The 12,569-nt window shown below is 44.4% G+C and overlaps 1 protein-coding gene across 13 annotated transcripts in view; it reads left to right on the forward strand.

Moving 5' to 3' along the window:
* Window positions 1–10,987, forward strand: part of LOC106782922 (uncharacterized) — a 97,937-nt gene extending 86,950 nt beyond the window's left edge. For 3 of the 13 annotated variants that reach the window (XM_023633010.2, XM_023633009.2, XM_023633014.2), the window contains 5 exons: window positions 138–247; window positions 4,298–4,349; window positions 5,260–5,456; window positions 7,717–7,816; window positions 8,257–10,987. In XM_023633010.2, coding sequence (XP_023488778.2) covers window positions 138–247; window positions 4,298–4,349; window positions 5,260–5,456; window positions 7,717–7,816; window positions 8,257–8,301 — 504 coding nt within the window. In that variant the 3' untranslated portion in view covers window positions 8,302–10,987. Of the gene's footprint in view, window positions 1–137; window positions 248–326; window positions 3,490–4,297; window positions 4,350–5,259; window positions 5,457–7,716; window positions 7,817–8,256 lie in introns of all 13 variants that reach the window. The other 10 variants (XM_023633015.2, XM_023633018.2, XM_070256547.1 and 7 more) reach the window with 7 other exon arrangements.
* The last annotated feature ends 1,582 nt before the right edge of the window (window positions 10,988–12,569 follow it).

Genomic DNA, 12,569 nt, shown 5'->3' on the forward strand with positions numbered 1-12,569 from the left:
GGTGGGCATGGATGTTAGCTCAGGGCCAGTCTTCCTCAGCAAAAAGAGGAGAATTGGCGGCAGATGTTAGCTCAGAGCTAATCTTCTTCTTCAAAACAAAAACAAAAACAAAAAAATAAATAAAGCATTTCTTTCAGAACAAGATTCTCCATAAATCAGCTGAGAAGCATTCCCGAAGTAAGAACTACCTCAGCTGCTTGTATCAGATGCGTTCTGCCTCTCTCGCTAACATGCGCTTCTCCAGGAGGTGAGGTCCTCTCTAAAGCATATAAGGATGCCTGTTTTAAACCTGTCTTTGCACCATCAAATTCACAGTCTTTTCACAGATGCGTAAAAGAACTGCCACTCTGCGAAATGGTGTCAAAACTATCTCCCGGTCAAAGAAGCGTCGTAGAGTCTAATCAAGAAGAAAGAAACTGGCATAGTGTGAATCTAAAATGTACACAGAGGGGGGCTGGCCCCGTGGCCGAGTGGTTAAGTTCGCGCGCTCTGCTGCAGGCGGCCAAGTGTTTCGTTGGTTCGAGTCCTGGGCGCGGACATGGCACTGCTCATCAGACCACGCTGAGGCAGCGTCCCACATGCCACAACTAGAAGAACCCACAACTAAGAATATACAACTATGTACCGGGGGGCTTTGGGGAGAAAAAGGAAAAAAAAAAAAAAAAAGACATTAGTAAAGGCCAAAGAGAGGCCTAGAGACTGGGAGAGGAGTTTTCAAACGCTCTATGTCATCCAGCCTGATTATGTGCCTGCGGAAGCTCTGCATTCTACCACCGACCGCTGCCCAGGCCCAGTGCTGGTGCCTTATCCCTTGGCGCCCCATCAGTGTTCGGGAAGCCTTACAAAGTGAGTGCTGTCACAGAAGAGGGACTCAGGCTCAGCATGTTGGCTGACCTGGTTAGGGTCAGGTTAGTGGTGGAGGAATGATGGGCCTCTGGTCCACTGACTCTAGACCCCAACGAGGTGTACTCTGTGTGCTTTTCCTCACCTGTGTGAGATAGGCGTTGGTCTCCTTCCCCTGAGACTGAACAGGTACACAGAGCCTGGTACCTGGTCCAAGGGCACCGCCTGAGTGGTTGGACTTGAACTTGGATCATCTGGCCCCAAGTCCACCATCTTCAGCTCCCATGCACAAGTGGAGTAGTGGCATGCACAGCACCTGGTGGGAGGACTGGGGTGGAGGGTGTGGCCCTAGGGAGCTGAGAAACTACTTGCCTCCTTGGGACCCCCAGGAAACGAGGCCACCACGGAATTAGGATGAATCAAGATGGTGGCAACCAACTCTAAAACTGGGGCTTTGTCCAGTGAAGAATCCCAGAGTTGCACCAGATTTGTTCAGAGGTCTTCCTGGATACATACGAGGGAGATGGAGCATTACCAAAGAGACGAGAGCCTTGTTCAAATCGAAGCCTTCTTCTTTTCCCCAGGAACTGACACACACAGCACCCCGAGACCGCCTCTGGGATGTTTCCCGTGAAGCCATTTAACAGAATATCCAACTGGAAGAATCCTGCAGGTTCTGACAGCAAAGGAGTGACTTTGTGGTCATTTATAGGGGAAAGTGTCTCCCTCTTTTAGTGGCCAATTCAGGCCCTGGCTATTAGCATTTGAATCAGGCAGCCATGCTGTTTTGATTGAAGAGAGAAACCCAGCCTTTGTTGTCACAATTTAGGGGCGTAAGTCATTTTCTATCCTCCTTTAATCAAGTCAAATAGTTGGGGAAATGGCAATATCTGGGAAAAGTGTGGTCTGGCCTCGGAAATGCAAATGAGGCTCCTGTCTTGAAGCCTGCTCCGTGAGGTCTGGTGGTCACTCTTGGTCGCCTGTCCTTCCCATCAGAAATTGGCTGAATGTCTTCGAAATATTCTCTTTGTTTGGATGAAGCCAATCCAAATAATTACAGGAACACAGCAGGACTGGATTGAAACGCTGATAGTCAGTCTTTTCTGTCGGCTGATCCGTGTTTCCTGCACAAAAGCAACGGAAGGTGGAAGCTGCGTGGTGGATGCAAGGGTGGCGTCCAACATGCTCTGTGAAGTCAAGGTTCCTTAGCCGCTTGGAGCACTTGATAACATTTAATTTCCACGCTTAGGAGACATCCTATTAAAACCTAATAAAAATCGCAAAATTTTAAGTTGAAAAAGATAGGAGACCCAGTTTGCAAAAATCCTCAGCTTGCTTCCGTCTTCCTTTAGTTTGCATTACATTTTCTTATATTGGGCATATAGAGACGTGAAGATTTAGGATTCTTAGAAATGCAGATGACAAAGGAAAACCCATTTGGAAAAAAAAAAACATGTCCTTGCAAAGTTGAGATGTTTGCAGCCAAACACGCAGCAAAGTTTAGCTGAGAAGTTTGCTTAGTTTTGCACACTGGTTCTTGGGCAGAGGCCTCGGAATGTGCGGGATGCTCTTCTCAGCCCTTCGTGGGCTTTAATTCCTGGACCAAAAGAAGGATGCCTGGGTTGACAACATCCTCATCGTGCATCAGCTGAAGGTGCCTATAAACACCCCCAAGGCCCCAGCACCCGGGAGGTGCCCAGGACGCCCTCAGGCTCCAGCTAGGAAGGACCTGTGATGACAGCAACTCTGCAGCCTGTCATGCTCTGCCCCTCATGCTCAGAGACAGCCCACCAGAAGACGCTTCTCCCTGCCTGGCCCAAGACCAGATTCAGCAACAACGTGAAACAACCCATGACATTAAAACGCACCTTCAGAGGGCATCCGTGCACACCGACCACACTTTGTTGGCTATTCCCGGCTGAAATATTTGCCAGCTTCCTTTCCCCTGCTCCCTGTTCTGATGTCAGCTAATCCATCACCTCCTCCAGGAGGTATTCTGGGATTTATCTCCTTCATCTCTAGCTCCTGTCTTAGCTGGGTCGAAATGGCCCTTCCTCGAGTCACAGTCCATAGCTGTCTGACCTCTGCAAGTGCCTCAAAGGCAGGGACCGCGTCTTCTAATTATCGTGGACCCTCCCAGAGCCCTGAGTACTTTCCCAAGAAAAGCAATTTGTCAAACAGCTGTCCCCCGGGAGCTGATGAAAGGCTGTTTGTTTCTGCCTTGGTGTTTGCTGTACCGTGTGTACGGGGACAAATGGCAGGCTGGGCGTTCAGGCACCTGTCTCATCGCAGTGGGAAAGGGCATCCATGCTGGTACAGCTCACTCTGGCCTCTCCTCCGCCTGCCAGTGCCCCCGGCGCCACTCAGAGCCCGCCAGGGCCTTGCTGTCAGCTAGCCCACCGGGGACTCATACACGGGGGCTCGCCCACAGGGCTCGCCCTGTACTTTGCTTCAGCTGTTATGGCCTCGCCAGGAGAAGTAACGTGGAAAGGAAAGATGAAGTCCCCGGGGATGTAGCCCAGGGCCACCCTTGGTAGCCGGTGACGCCAGACAGTTCTTTTGTGGGCTTTAGAGTCTGTGTCCTCAAAATAAACCACTGACAACAACCTTTACTCCGTGTTGTCACAGAGCTGTCATGAGAACCAGGTGAGAGGGCATGGGCTCTGCCATGGCCACGACAGGCATCATAAGGAGGGAGACATCCTTGAGACTGTCACTGTGGGGTCCATAATTTGACTCCAGGGTAACCCACAGGTCCTGGGCCTCCAGGGCCGGCAGAGGCCTGAAGGGAACTCCCCATGAGGGACAGTGTCCCGGCTTCTGTCCCCAACGTCCCAGCGCAGCCCAGGATGCAGGTGAGGCGAGGGGAGGGGGCGGCACGGTGACAAATGTTGCATCTATTATTGGCATTGAGAGAGAGTGGCAGCTAGTGAGTGCCAACCCCGTCTAGGCACCATGCCGCCTTCCCCATGGACACGTATGTCACTCTGTCCTCACAGCCCTCTGAGGAATTAAGTGTTCCTGTCACGAGCTCCGAGGCTCATGAGGGCTCTTGTGTTCACAGCCAGCAAGGGGCCTGGCGGACTGAAATCCTTGCCAGGATCCTGGGGCATCCCTTTGGCCACAGGCACCCCTTCGGCCCCAAACTTTCTGGGTTAAGGCCCGTTTTATGCCAGATTTTATTTGTAATACTCTGTAGCAGCAAAAGGAAAATGTAGTTTCCTGGCCTGTTATAATGGGTGGATTTCATACGCTTCATACTAAAGCTGTACCATTCGCCCATTCCTGAACCCAGACCACTTGCCGTCTTCGCCTGTGATTTGGCATCTTTTCTTTCGAGATGAAAATGAGAAGTGCCGAGGGCTCTCTAACACAGGCCTGTGTGTTCAAGGAGCGTGGAGCCTGACAGCTTGCTTCTGTGTTTGCTTTTCTCTGTTTGGTGCTACCCGAGCAGCCTGCTGGAAGGAGACGGCCGCTTTGCAGATGTGGACAGAGCCAGGGGGCTGGTCAGTACTGTCTTGGTCTGGAAGCCGCACAGTGAGGGTCTATCCTCAGCTCTGGGGGGCGCGTGGGCAAGGGGCCGGCTGTGGGGGAGCTGACTGTGAAAGCACAGAACCTTTCCTGCTGCGTGTCAGCAGACTGTGCCCTGAAAGTCCTGGTGCATACAGGAAGGCTGCCTGTAAGAAGTGGCCGCCAGGTAGAATTAAGGAGGAAGATGCATTCTGTTCTTACCGAACTCCATTTCCATTCTGGATCTTGATGTCCTCTGATGTGGTGACCAGAGGACAGAGAGGTTAGTTTTGGTTTTGAAGAAATAAAAATTTAATCTTGAGTCTAACTTAAAAACAAAGTGAAACCAAAACAGCACCTGCCTTTCTGTGGGCTGATTTTCCTGCCTCTTCCTTCTGTGCCACAACACTGCCCAGCAAAGCCACCACCCAATGGGTGATCATAGACGAGATGAACACACAGAGGATTACAGGGGACTTACCAGTATTTCTTAGCAATAAGGTACTATCTGCTAAAATATCAAATACTGTCGAATGAAAAATTTAAAATATGAATAAATAGGGGCCAGCCCAGTGGCATAGTTACTAAGTTTGCATGCTCCGCTTTGGTGGCCCAGGGTTCACAAGTGTGGGTCCCAAATGTGGACCTGCACACTGTTCATCAAGCCATGCTGTGGTCACATCCCACAGACAAAATAGAGGAAGATGGGCACAGATGTTAGCTCAGGGCCAGTCTTCCTCAGCAAAAAAATAAAAATAAAAATAAATAAATAAATAAACACACATTTTAATGATCATTGCTAGCCCAACTTTACCAAATTCTGTTTTAAAAATTATTTCTGACAGTATTCTGAAAGTAATGAAAACAATAACCACAAAAAATGAAGGTGATGTTTGCTTCTGACAGCTGGATCGCTTGTTCCCAGGCGGACACAGGCAGCGCGGCGTGCAGCCCAGGGAGACGAGGAGGGAAGACTCGCGGCCAGCTGGTCGGCAGCCTGCAGCACCGCCCCCCCTCAGCTTCCTGAAATGTGACAGCCCAGCCAGTAAGAAAAAGGATTCCAATCAGAAAACAAGAAGACACCAAGCAGCCCCATGTGGCATGTGAGTAGCCTAGAAAAATGCCAGAAATGAAAAATGTTGCAAAGAAACCAAACTGCAGTTTTTGAGAAGAATTTGACAATGGAAAGGTAAAAGGAATTGAGAACTAGGAAACCTGAAGGCCAGATTGAGTGTGGCAGGCTCCTATGTTAGATCTACGCCCAAATACCACTTTCTCCGGGAAGCCTTCCAGGATGCCCTGGGGGAGGGTGGGTACCACACTGTGCTCCCATCGCCCTCATCCTTCCTAGTGCAGCATTTTCCTCCACTCATCACCATGGATCCACGGGTCGATGGATTGTCATTGGCTTGTCTGTCTACTCTCTCCTGCTGCCCTCCCCTCGTTGGAAACCCAGCCAGGGGGCAAGGGCTGTCTTGCTCACCGCAGCGCCTCCTGCTTCTAGGATGGCAACTGGCTCACAGCAGGAGCTCAATTAATTTTTCCTGAATGAATGAATAAATGAGCTCCTTCTGGTTTGGATTTCCATCTGTAAAGTCTACATCATGCTCACTTCTCCCTTCTCACTCCGAGGCAGAATGGTGCCATAGACGTTGCAGGACACACCCGATTCAGCTCCTTCCTGCCCCTTTCTACCTACATGGCTTGGTCAGTGGATACAAGAATACCTACTCTAGGGTTGTTGTGAGGACTAAATTCAGTCGTGTAGATACAGTGCTTTCCATAACGCCTGGCACATGGCACGAGCTCTTTGAATGTTGAGTTCCTTGTCTGAGATGAGTTACGTCCATTCAGACAGCAGTTACGATGAATGTCTAGTATATGATGAAGCACGTCTTCTGTGCCAGGCCCCTTGCATCCATTCCCAGTAACCTCGTATAAAGGGGAAAGGCACCAGGGTTCCAGGGCTGCCAGCTGAGGCAGCGTGGCTGAGGCTGCCTCCAACTAGGGAGAAACCCAGTTGCAGCCTGGCCTCCGATTACGCTCAGCTGCATTGTGGGACAGCTGTTTTTAGCATTAGTCCAATTTGATGGCGAGGTAGAGACTCGAAGACAAGACACTGGGATTCCGTCTCTTATTACTTTGGTGTCTTGTCAATATCCATTGTTTTTTTCAGAGTCCTTTCCAGCTAGTGTGAAATGAACAGAGTTAATATCTTAATTAATGCACCTTGGACTTTAAAGCGTAGCCATCATGCTCTCTTGCCCTAAAGATGCGGTGTAGCACAGAGACAGGCGATTTTTAGAGAGCCTGAGAAAGTGGTGCACACTCATTGCTGATGAGGGCTGGGGAGGAGTCAGAAGTCTCTCTCCACTCCAGGCAAACCCCGCTTTCTGCCCTCCGAGAAGGTTACAGATGCTGTTCTTCTGGACACCCATGTGTAGACCCGTAACCGAAGACAGGACAGGATCATCTGACACCAGTTGTCATCTGGTCTGTTTCCTGGGTAGCCCTCAAATTTGATTGATTTATAGATGTTTTGTAGATATTAACTTCAGGCCAACACATAGAGCAGATGAACATTCCTGAGTCATTAATATTTTGTATTTTCATGTAAGTTGCACTGGGGATGGGTTTTTTTTTCCTGCACACACACACACGCACACATACACATGTGCACACACACACCCTTGTTAATAGTGGTTTGTTTTCATTTCTCTGCTAACTGGTTTTGGTGAGGATTAGTTGTTCTTGCTAGAAGCAGATGCTGTTTTATTTAGGCAATAGTGTCTGTGCCTCTCAAAACATCTTCCAAAGCAGGATGGTTGAGTATAAAATGCTAACCCAAAATGTATATGCTGTATTCCCAAACTTTTGAAGAACATTTCCACAATTTCCCCACTGGTCAAAATTGCCACTTTGAGATATAATAGCCTTGTGGATTCACATGATCAGGACAAGAGGTAGGAATATGGGTAAGTGTGGACGCATGTGCCATGAAAACATTACAAGTAAAACAGACTTCAGAGAGCCACTGAATGGGGGAAATCTGGCAAATTTATAGTAGATCGAGGTGCTTAATGTAAGGTACGTAAGCTGAGGGGGACGTAAACCCTTTAAAATATGTTGTATATGAGTACGTACATGTGATTTTCTTTGAGAAAGGATTCATGTTTTTTTTAATTAGATTTTTAAGGAAATCTGTGATCCAAAGAAGGTTAGTGTCATGAAGTTCAATGAAATGGAAAAAAACCTTACATTTGCAGAAAAAATTGCATTGGTATTAACACCATTTTAAGAGTTTATCTATAGAAAAGTAATTTAAACACAATCTTTAAGAGAAGTTTCTCTCTCTTCCTTTAGGGTTAACCTTCCAGAACACAAGAGGGGTGAGGCTGCTTCTCCTGGGATGACCACAGCACCCCTGACCCTGGAACAAGCCATTCAGACACACCGAGTTGTGGTTGGCTCCGTCTTTTCTCTGTCTGAGGGTCAGAGGGTGTGGTTCCCCAGGAGATCAAAGAACAAATTAGAGTGAGGGTGAAAGCAGAGATGCTGGAGGACAGGAGGTTGTGGTCAGAGCAGGATACGGAGCTTAAGATTTCTGAGTCAGAGCATCTCTGGGCGATGCCCAAAAGCAAGAAGGAAACTGCCTCTTCAGTGGCGTCGGGGTGAAGGTCACTGGGATTTTGGTGCTGGAGGGTTAGATGGATCAGCAGCCCAAAGAGAGGGGGGCTCCCAGGATAATGGCAGGAATAGGGGAGATGAATTGCTTCCTAATTCCTTGGTGAATTAGAGCAAATGGCCAAGAATTAGAGTTATAAGGGGTGGTGGGTGGCTCATCCCCAAGGCATGTTCCCTTCAGAGCTTTTATATATTCTTTTTCTCTTTTCTTCATTCTAGGAGGCTAAGACAGCAAGGCGATATTGGACTAACTACGTGGATTAAAAATGAGACTGTAGCATCCTACCTAGATGAAGAGGATGAAGAAATGTTGGAATTCCCAGAGAAGCAATTAAATGGCAGATTTCTTTTTCTTTAATTCAGAGTTATGGTATGCAATGAGAGTACCATCAAGTAACTAACAAACTCATTATAAATGTGACATTTTCCATGTGGAAACCCAGAACCATGGATGAGAACAAACAGAAATAAGAGTCAGTGGAATCAGAGTCACAGAGAATTGAGATAATGCAAATTATCAGATGCAGAAAATATAAGGATGATTGCTATCTTATCAATATTGATAAGAATGTAAGTATGATTGATATGCTTAAAGAAACTGTAAAAAGAAATTTCAGATGATGAGTAAGGACTAGGAAACCATGAAAATGAATCAAAGATGTTTGGAAAAGAAAGAAATGAAGCTTTTAGAGCAGAAACATGTAACAAATAAAAATAAATATTCAACGAGTGGGTTAAAGAGTAGGTTAGGCATAACTGAGCATAGAATTAGGGAACTATGTAGACCAAAAGAAATTATCCAAAATACAGCACAAAAAACAAAGTGATGGGACATATAACAGTGAGGTTAAGGGACACAGAGGCTAAAGTGAGAAAGTCCAACATACGTTTAGTCACAGTTCCACTAGGAATAATCCAGAGAGTGGGGAAGAAGCAATATTTGAAGAAAAAATTTTAAAATGCCAGAATTGATGAAAGACATCAATCCTCAGATTTAAGGATCCCAAGGAATCACAAGAGAAATAAATAAAAAGGGCAGCATGTCAAGTGAGCTTCTTTAAAGAAGCCAGAGAGAAAAGACAAAACACTTACAAAGGAATAAAGTTGGAAATACAGATGACATCTCCATAGCAACCATGGACGAATTCCTAGGAAATTATCTGAGTAAGAAGAAACGGAAAATCCAAAGGGTCCTACAATTATTAAGTAAATTGAATCCATTATTTTTTTTTTAAAGATTCCCACCTGAGTTAACATTTGTTGCCAATCTTCTTTTTACCCCCAAAGCCCCCCAGTACATAGTTGTATATTCTGGTTGTAGGTCCCTTGGGTTTTGCTATGTGGGATGCTGCCTCAGCATGGCTTGATGAGCAGTGTGTAGGATGTGGACCGGTGAAACCCTGGGCCGCTGAAGCAGAGCATGCAAACTTAACCACTCAGCCACAGGGCCGGCCCCAAATCCATGATTTAAAAACCTTCCCACAAAGAAAATAAGAAAACTCTAGGTCCATGTGGTTTCACTGGTGAATTCTATATGGATACTTAAGGAAGAAAGGGGGCCATTGTTCATTTGTGAACTCTCTCAGAAATGGAAGAAGAGGGCACGTACCCCAGCTCTTTTTGTGAAACCAGCATAATCTAGAGGGAAAAATACAAGCTAATCTCACTCAAGAACGTAGATGCAAAATTCTTAAGCAAAATATTAACAAATTGAACCCAGTAATGTATTGTTCATTTCTGTAATTTCTGCTCATAATAAAAATAATAGCAAATTATGAATAAGAGGAAAATTCCTTAACCTGTTAGTATATTTTTTAAAAAATTATAAAAAAATAATGTACTTAATGGTGAAATATTGCAATGTTTCCTTTTGAAGTCGAGAACAACAGAAAGATGCCTGTGTTCCTCAATTTTATTCAAGTTGTACTGGAAGTTTGACAAGTGTAATAAGCAAGAAAAAGAAGAAAAAGCTGTAAAGTTTACAAATGATATAAAACTTTCTAAATAGAAAAATTCCACAGAAGACAGAAAAGCAGGAAAACAATTATCATAATTTTCTGGAAAATGATTAACTTCAAAAGGGAGGGAGGGGTTTGTGATTGGGAAGGGAACCTCTGGGGGGCTGGAAATGTGTCACTTCTTGACCTCAGAGGTGGTTACTAAGTGTTTGCTTTATAAGATTTTATAATGAGATAAAAGTGTTTCCATAAAAATTATAAAAAATTAATAATTTTATAACATAATTTTTAAAAGATTCCATTTATGATAGCAATAGAAATTGAATATCTGGGACTGAATTTGAAAAAAGAGGTATAAGCCTTTTCTGAAAAAATTATAAAACATCACTGAGAGATGTTAAAAGAGAAGTAAATAAAAGAAGGAATCATGCTGATGGGTTGAAATAATATATATTGAAAAGGTGTCAGTTCTCCCCAATCTGACCTTTAGATTTAACGCAATTTCAATAATTTTTCATGGAACTTGACAAGCTAATTACTAACTGTATCTAGAAAAGCAAGTGACTGTAACAGGCAAGACATACAGAGGCTACTAAGGGGTGGGGGCTTGTCCTCCATGACATCAGGCCCTAATTTAAAGCTACGTAGCAATTAAAATGGTGCTTTCTTGTGCAAGGGTAGATAAAAAACATCAAGCAATTAGAATAGGGAGCCCCAAATTAGATACAGGATGGAAACTAGTTATGGCAGATTTATTGCTGATCTTTGGGGAAACAATAGATGATTAAACTAATGGTGCTTGGACAAGTAGTTTTCCACATTGAGATTGGATCTCTAAGTCATCTGATGGGTGGATGTCAATTCTACGCAGATGAACGTCCTACAGGTAAAAAGGCAGAACTATACAATTTTAAGAATATGGGAGACCATCTTGGGGGAAGGAACGGTTTTCCTAAACAAAGGCACAAAAAGTGTAAAAAGAAAAGGAAAAATGCGATAAAGTTGACCATATTAAAACTGAGAATTTCTTGTCAATCAAAACTACAATGCGCTATCACTGCACACCTGTCAGAAAGGCTACTATTAAAAAGGCAAGAAATAACAAGTGTTGGCGAGGGTGTGCAGAAAAGGGAACCCTCGTTTATTGCTGGTGGGAATGCAAACTGGGGCAGCCGCTATGGAAAACAGGATGGAGATTTCTCAAAAAATTAAAAATGGAAATACTATATGATCCAGCTATTCCACTTCAGGGTATTTATCCAAAGAACATGAAAACATGAATTCGTAAAGGTATTTGCCTTCCATGCTCATCACAGCATTATTCACAATACCCAAGAGTTGGAAATGACCCAAGTGCCCATCAACAGATGAAAAGATAAAGAAGATGTGGTATATGTAGATACAATGAAATACTACTCCACCATAAAAAAAGACAAAATCATGCTATTAGCAACAACATGGATGGACTTTGAGAGTATCATGCTAAGCAAAATAATTCAGATAGAGAAAAATACTGTACGATTTCATGTCTATGTGGAAGACAAACACACAGATAAGGAGACTAGATTGGTGGTTATCAGAGGGAAAATGGGTGGGGGGAAGGCAAAAGGGGTAAAAGGACACAAACGTATGGTGATGGATAAAAACTAGACTATTGGTGGTGAGCACAATGCAGTCTATACAGAAACTAATATATAATAATGTACACCTGAAATTTACACAATGTTATAAACCAATGTGACCTCAATAAAACAATAAAAAGTAAAAAAAAAAGAACCTGAGAATTTCTGTCCACAAAAGGATATCGTCAGGGATGTGACAAGACTCGTCACAAAGGGGGAGAATGTTTTGCTATTTATAAAATGGACAAATGGTTAGCACTGGCATTTTAAAAGAACTCCTGTCATTGAATTTTAAAAAAAAGATGTAATGAGATACTCAGAATCCTTAGTAATCAAGAAAATGCTATTTAAAACCATGGCTTTTTTTAATACCCATCAGATTGGAAAAATTATAAAATTTGACGATATCAAGTGTTGGCCAGGATGCAAAGTGTGAGAAATTTACTCACGGCAGGTGCATATAAATTTGGTGCAACTTCTCTGCAAAACAATTTAGCACATTCTAAAAATGCTGAGGGTGGACGTTACCCAGAAATTCCCTTTCTAGGCTTCTGACCCATCTATGGGAGCTCTTGCATATGGGTCTCAAAAGATATGTATAAGAATTTTCTCCCAGACTTATGAGACAAACAGGCAAATTTGAATACAGAATAGGTTTTTGATAACATCAAGGAATTCTTAATTTTTTAGGTGTGACAGTGGTACTATGGTTAGGTTTAACCAAAAGAAATCTTATCTTTTAGGGATACACGCGCAATCTCTCTTTTGTGGAGGAAAGGATCTGATGTCTAGGATTCACTTCAAAGTGACCTGGGGGTGGAGATGACTGCAGTGAGGGGGCAGATGGAACAAGACTGCCCGTGAGTGTCTCTTGTTGATGCTGGGTCACAAGTCCATGAGTGTTTGTGATACAGTTACTCTCTGAGCATCTTCTGAGCCCATTCGCTCAGCC

The sequence above is a fragment of the Equus caballus genome, chromosome 31 (assembly GCF_041296265.1).
Source record: "Equus caballus isolate H_3958 breed thoroughbred chromosome 31, TB-T2T, whole genome shotgun sequence".
NCBI lineage: Eukaryota > Metazoa > Chordata > Mammalia > Perissodactyla > Equidae > Equus > Equus caballus.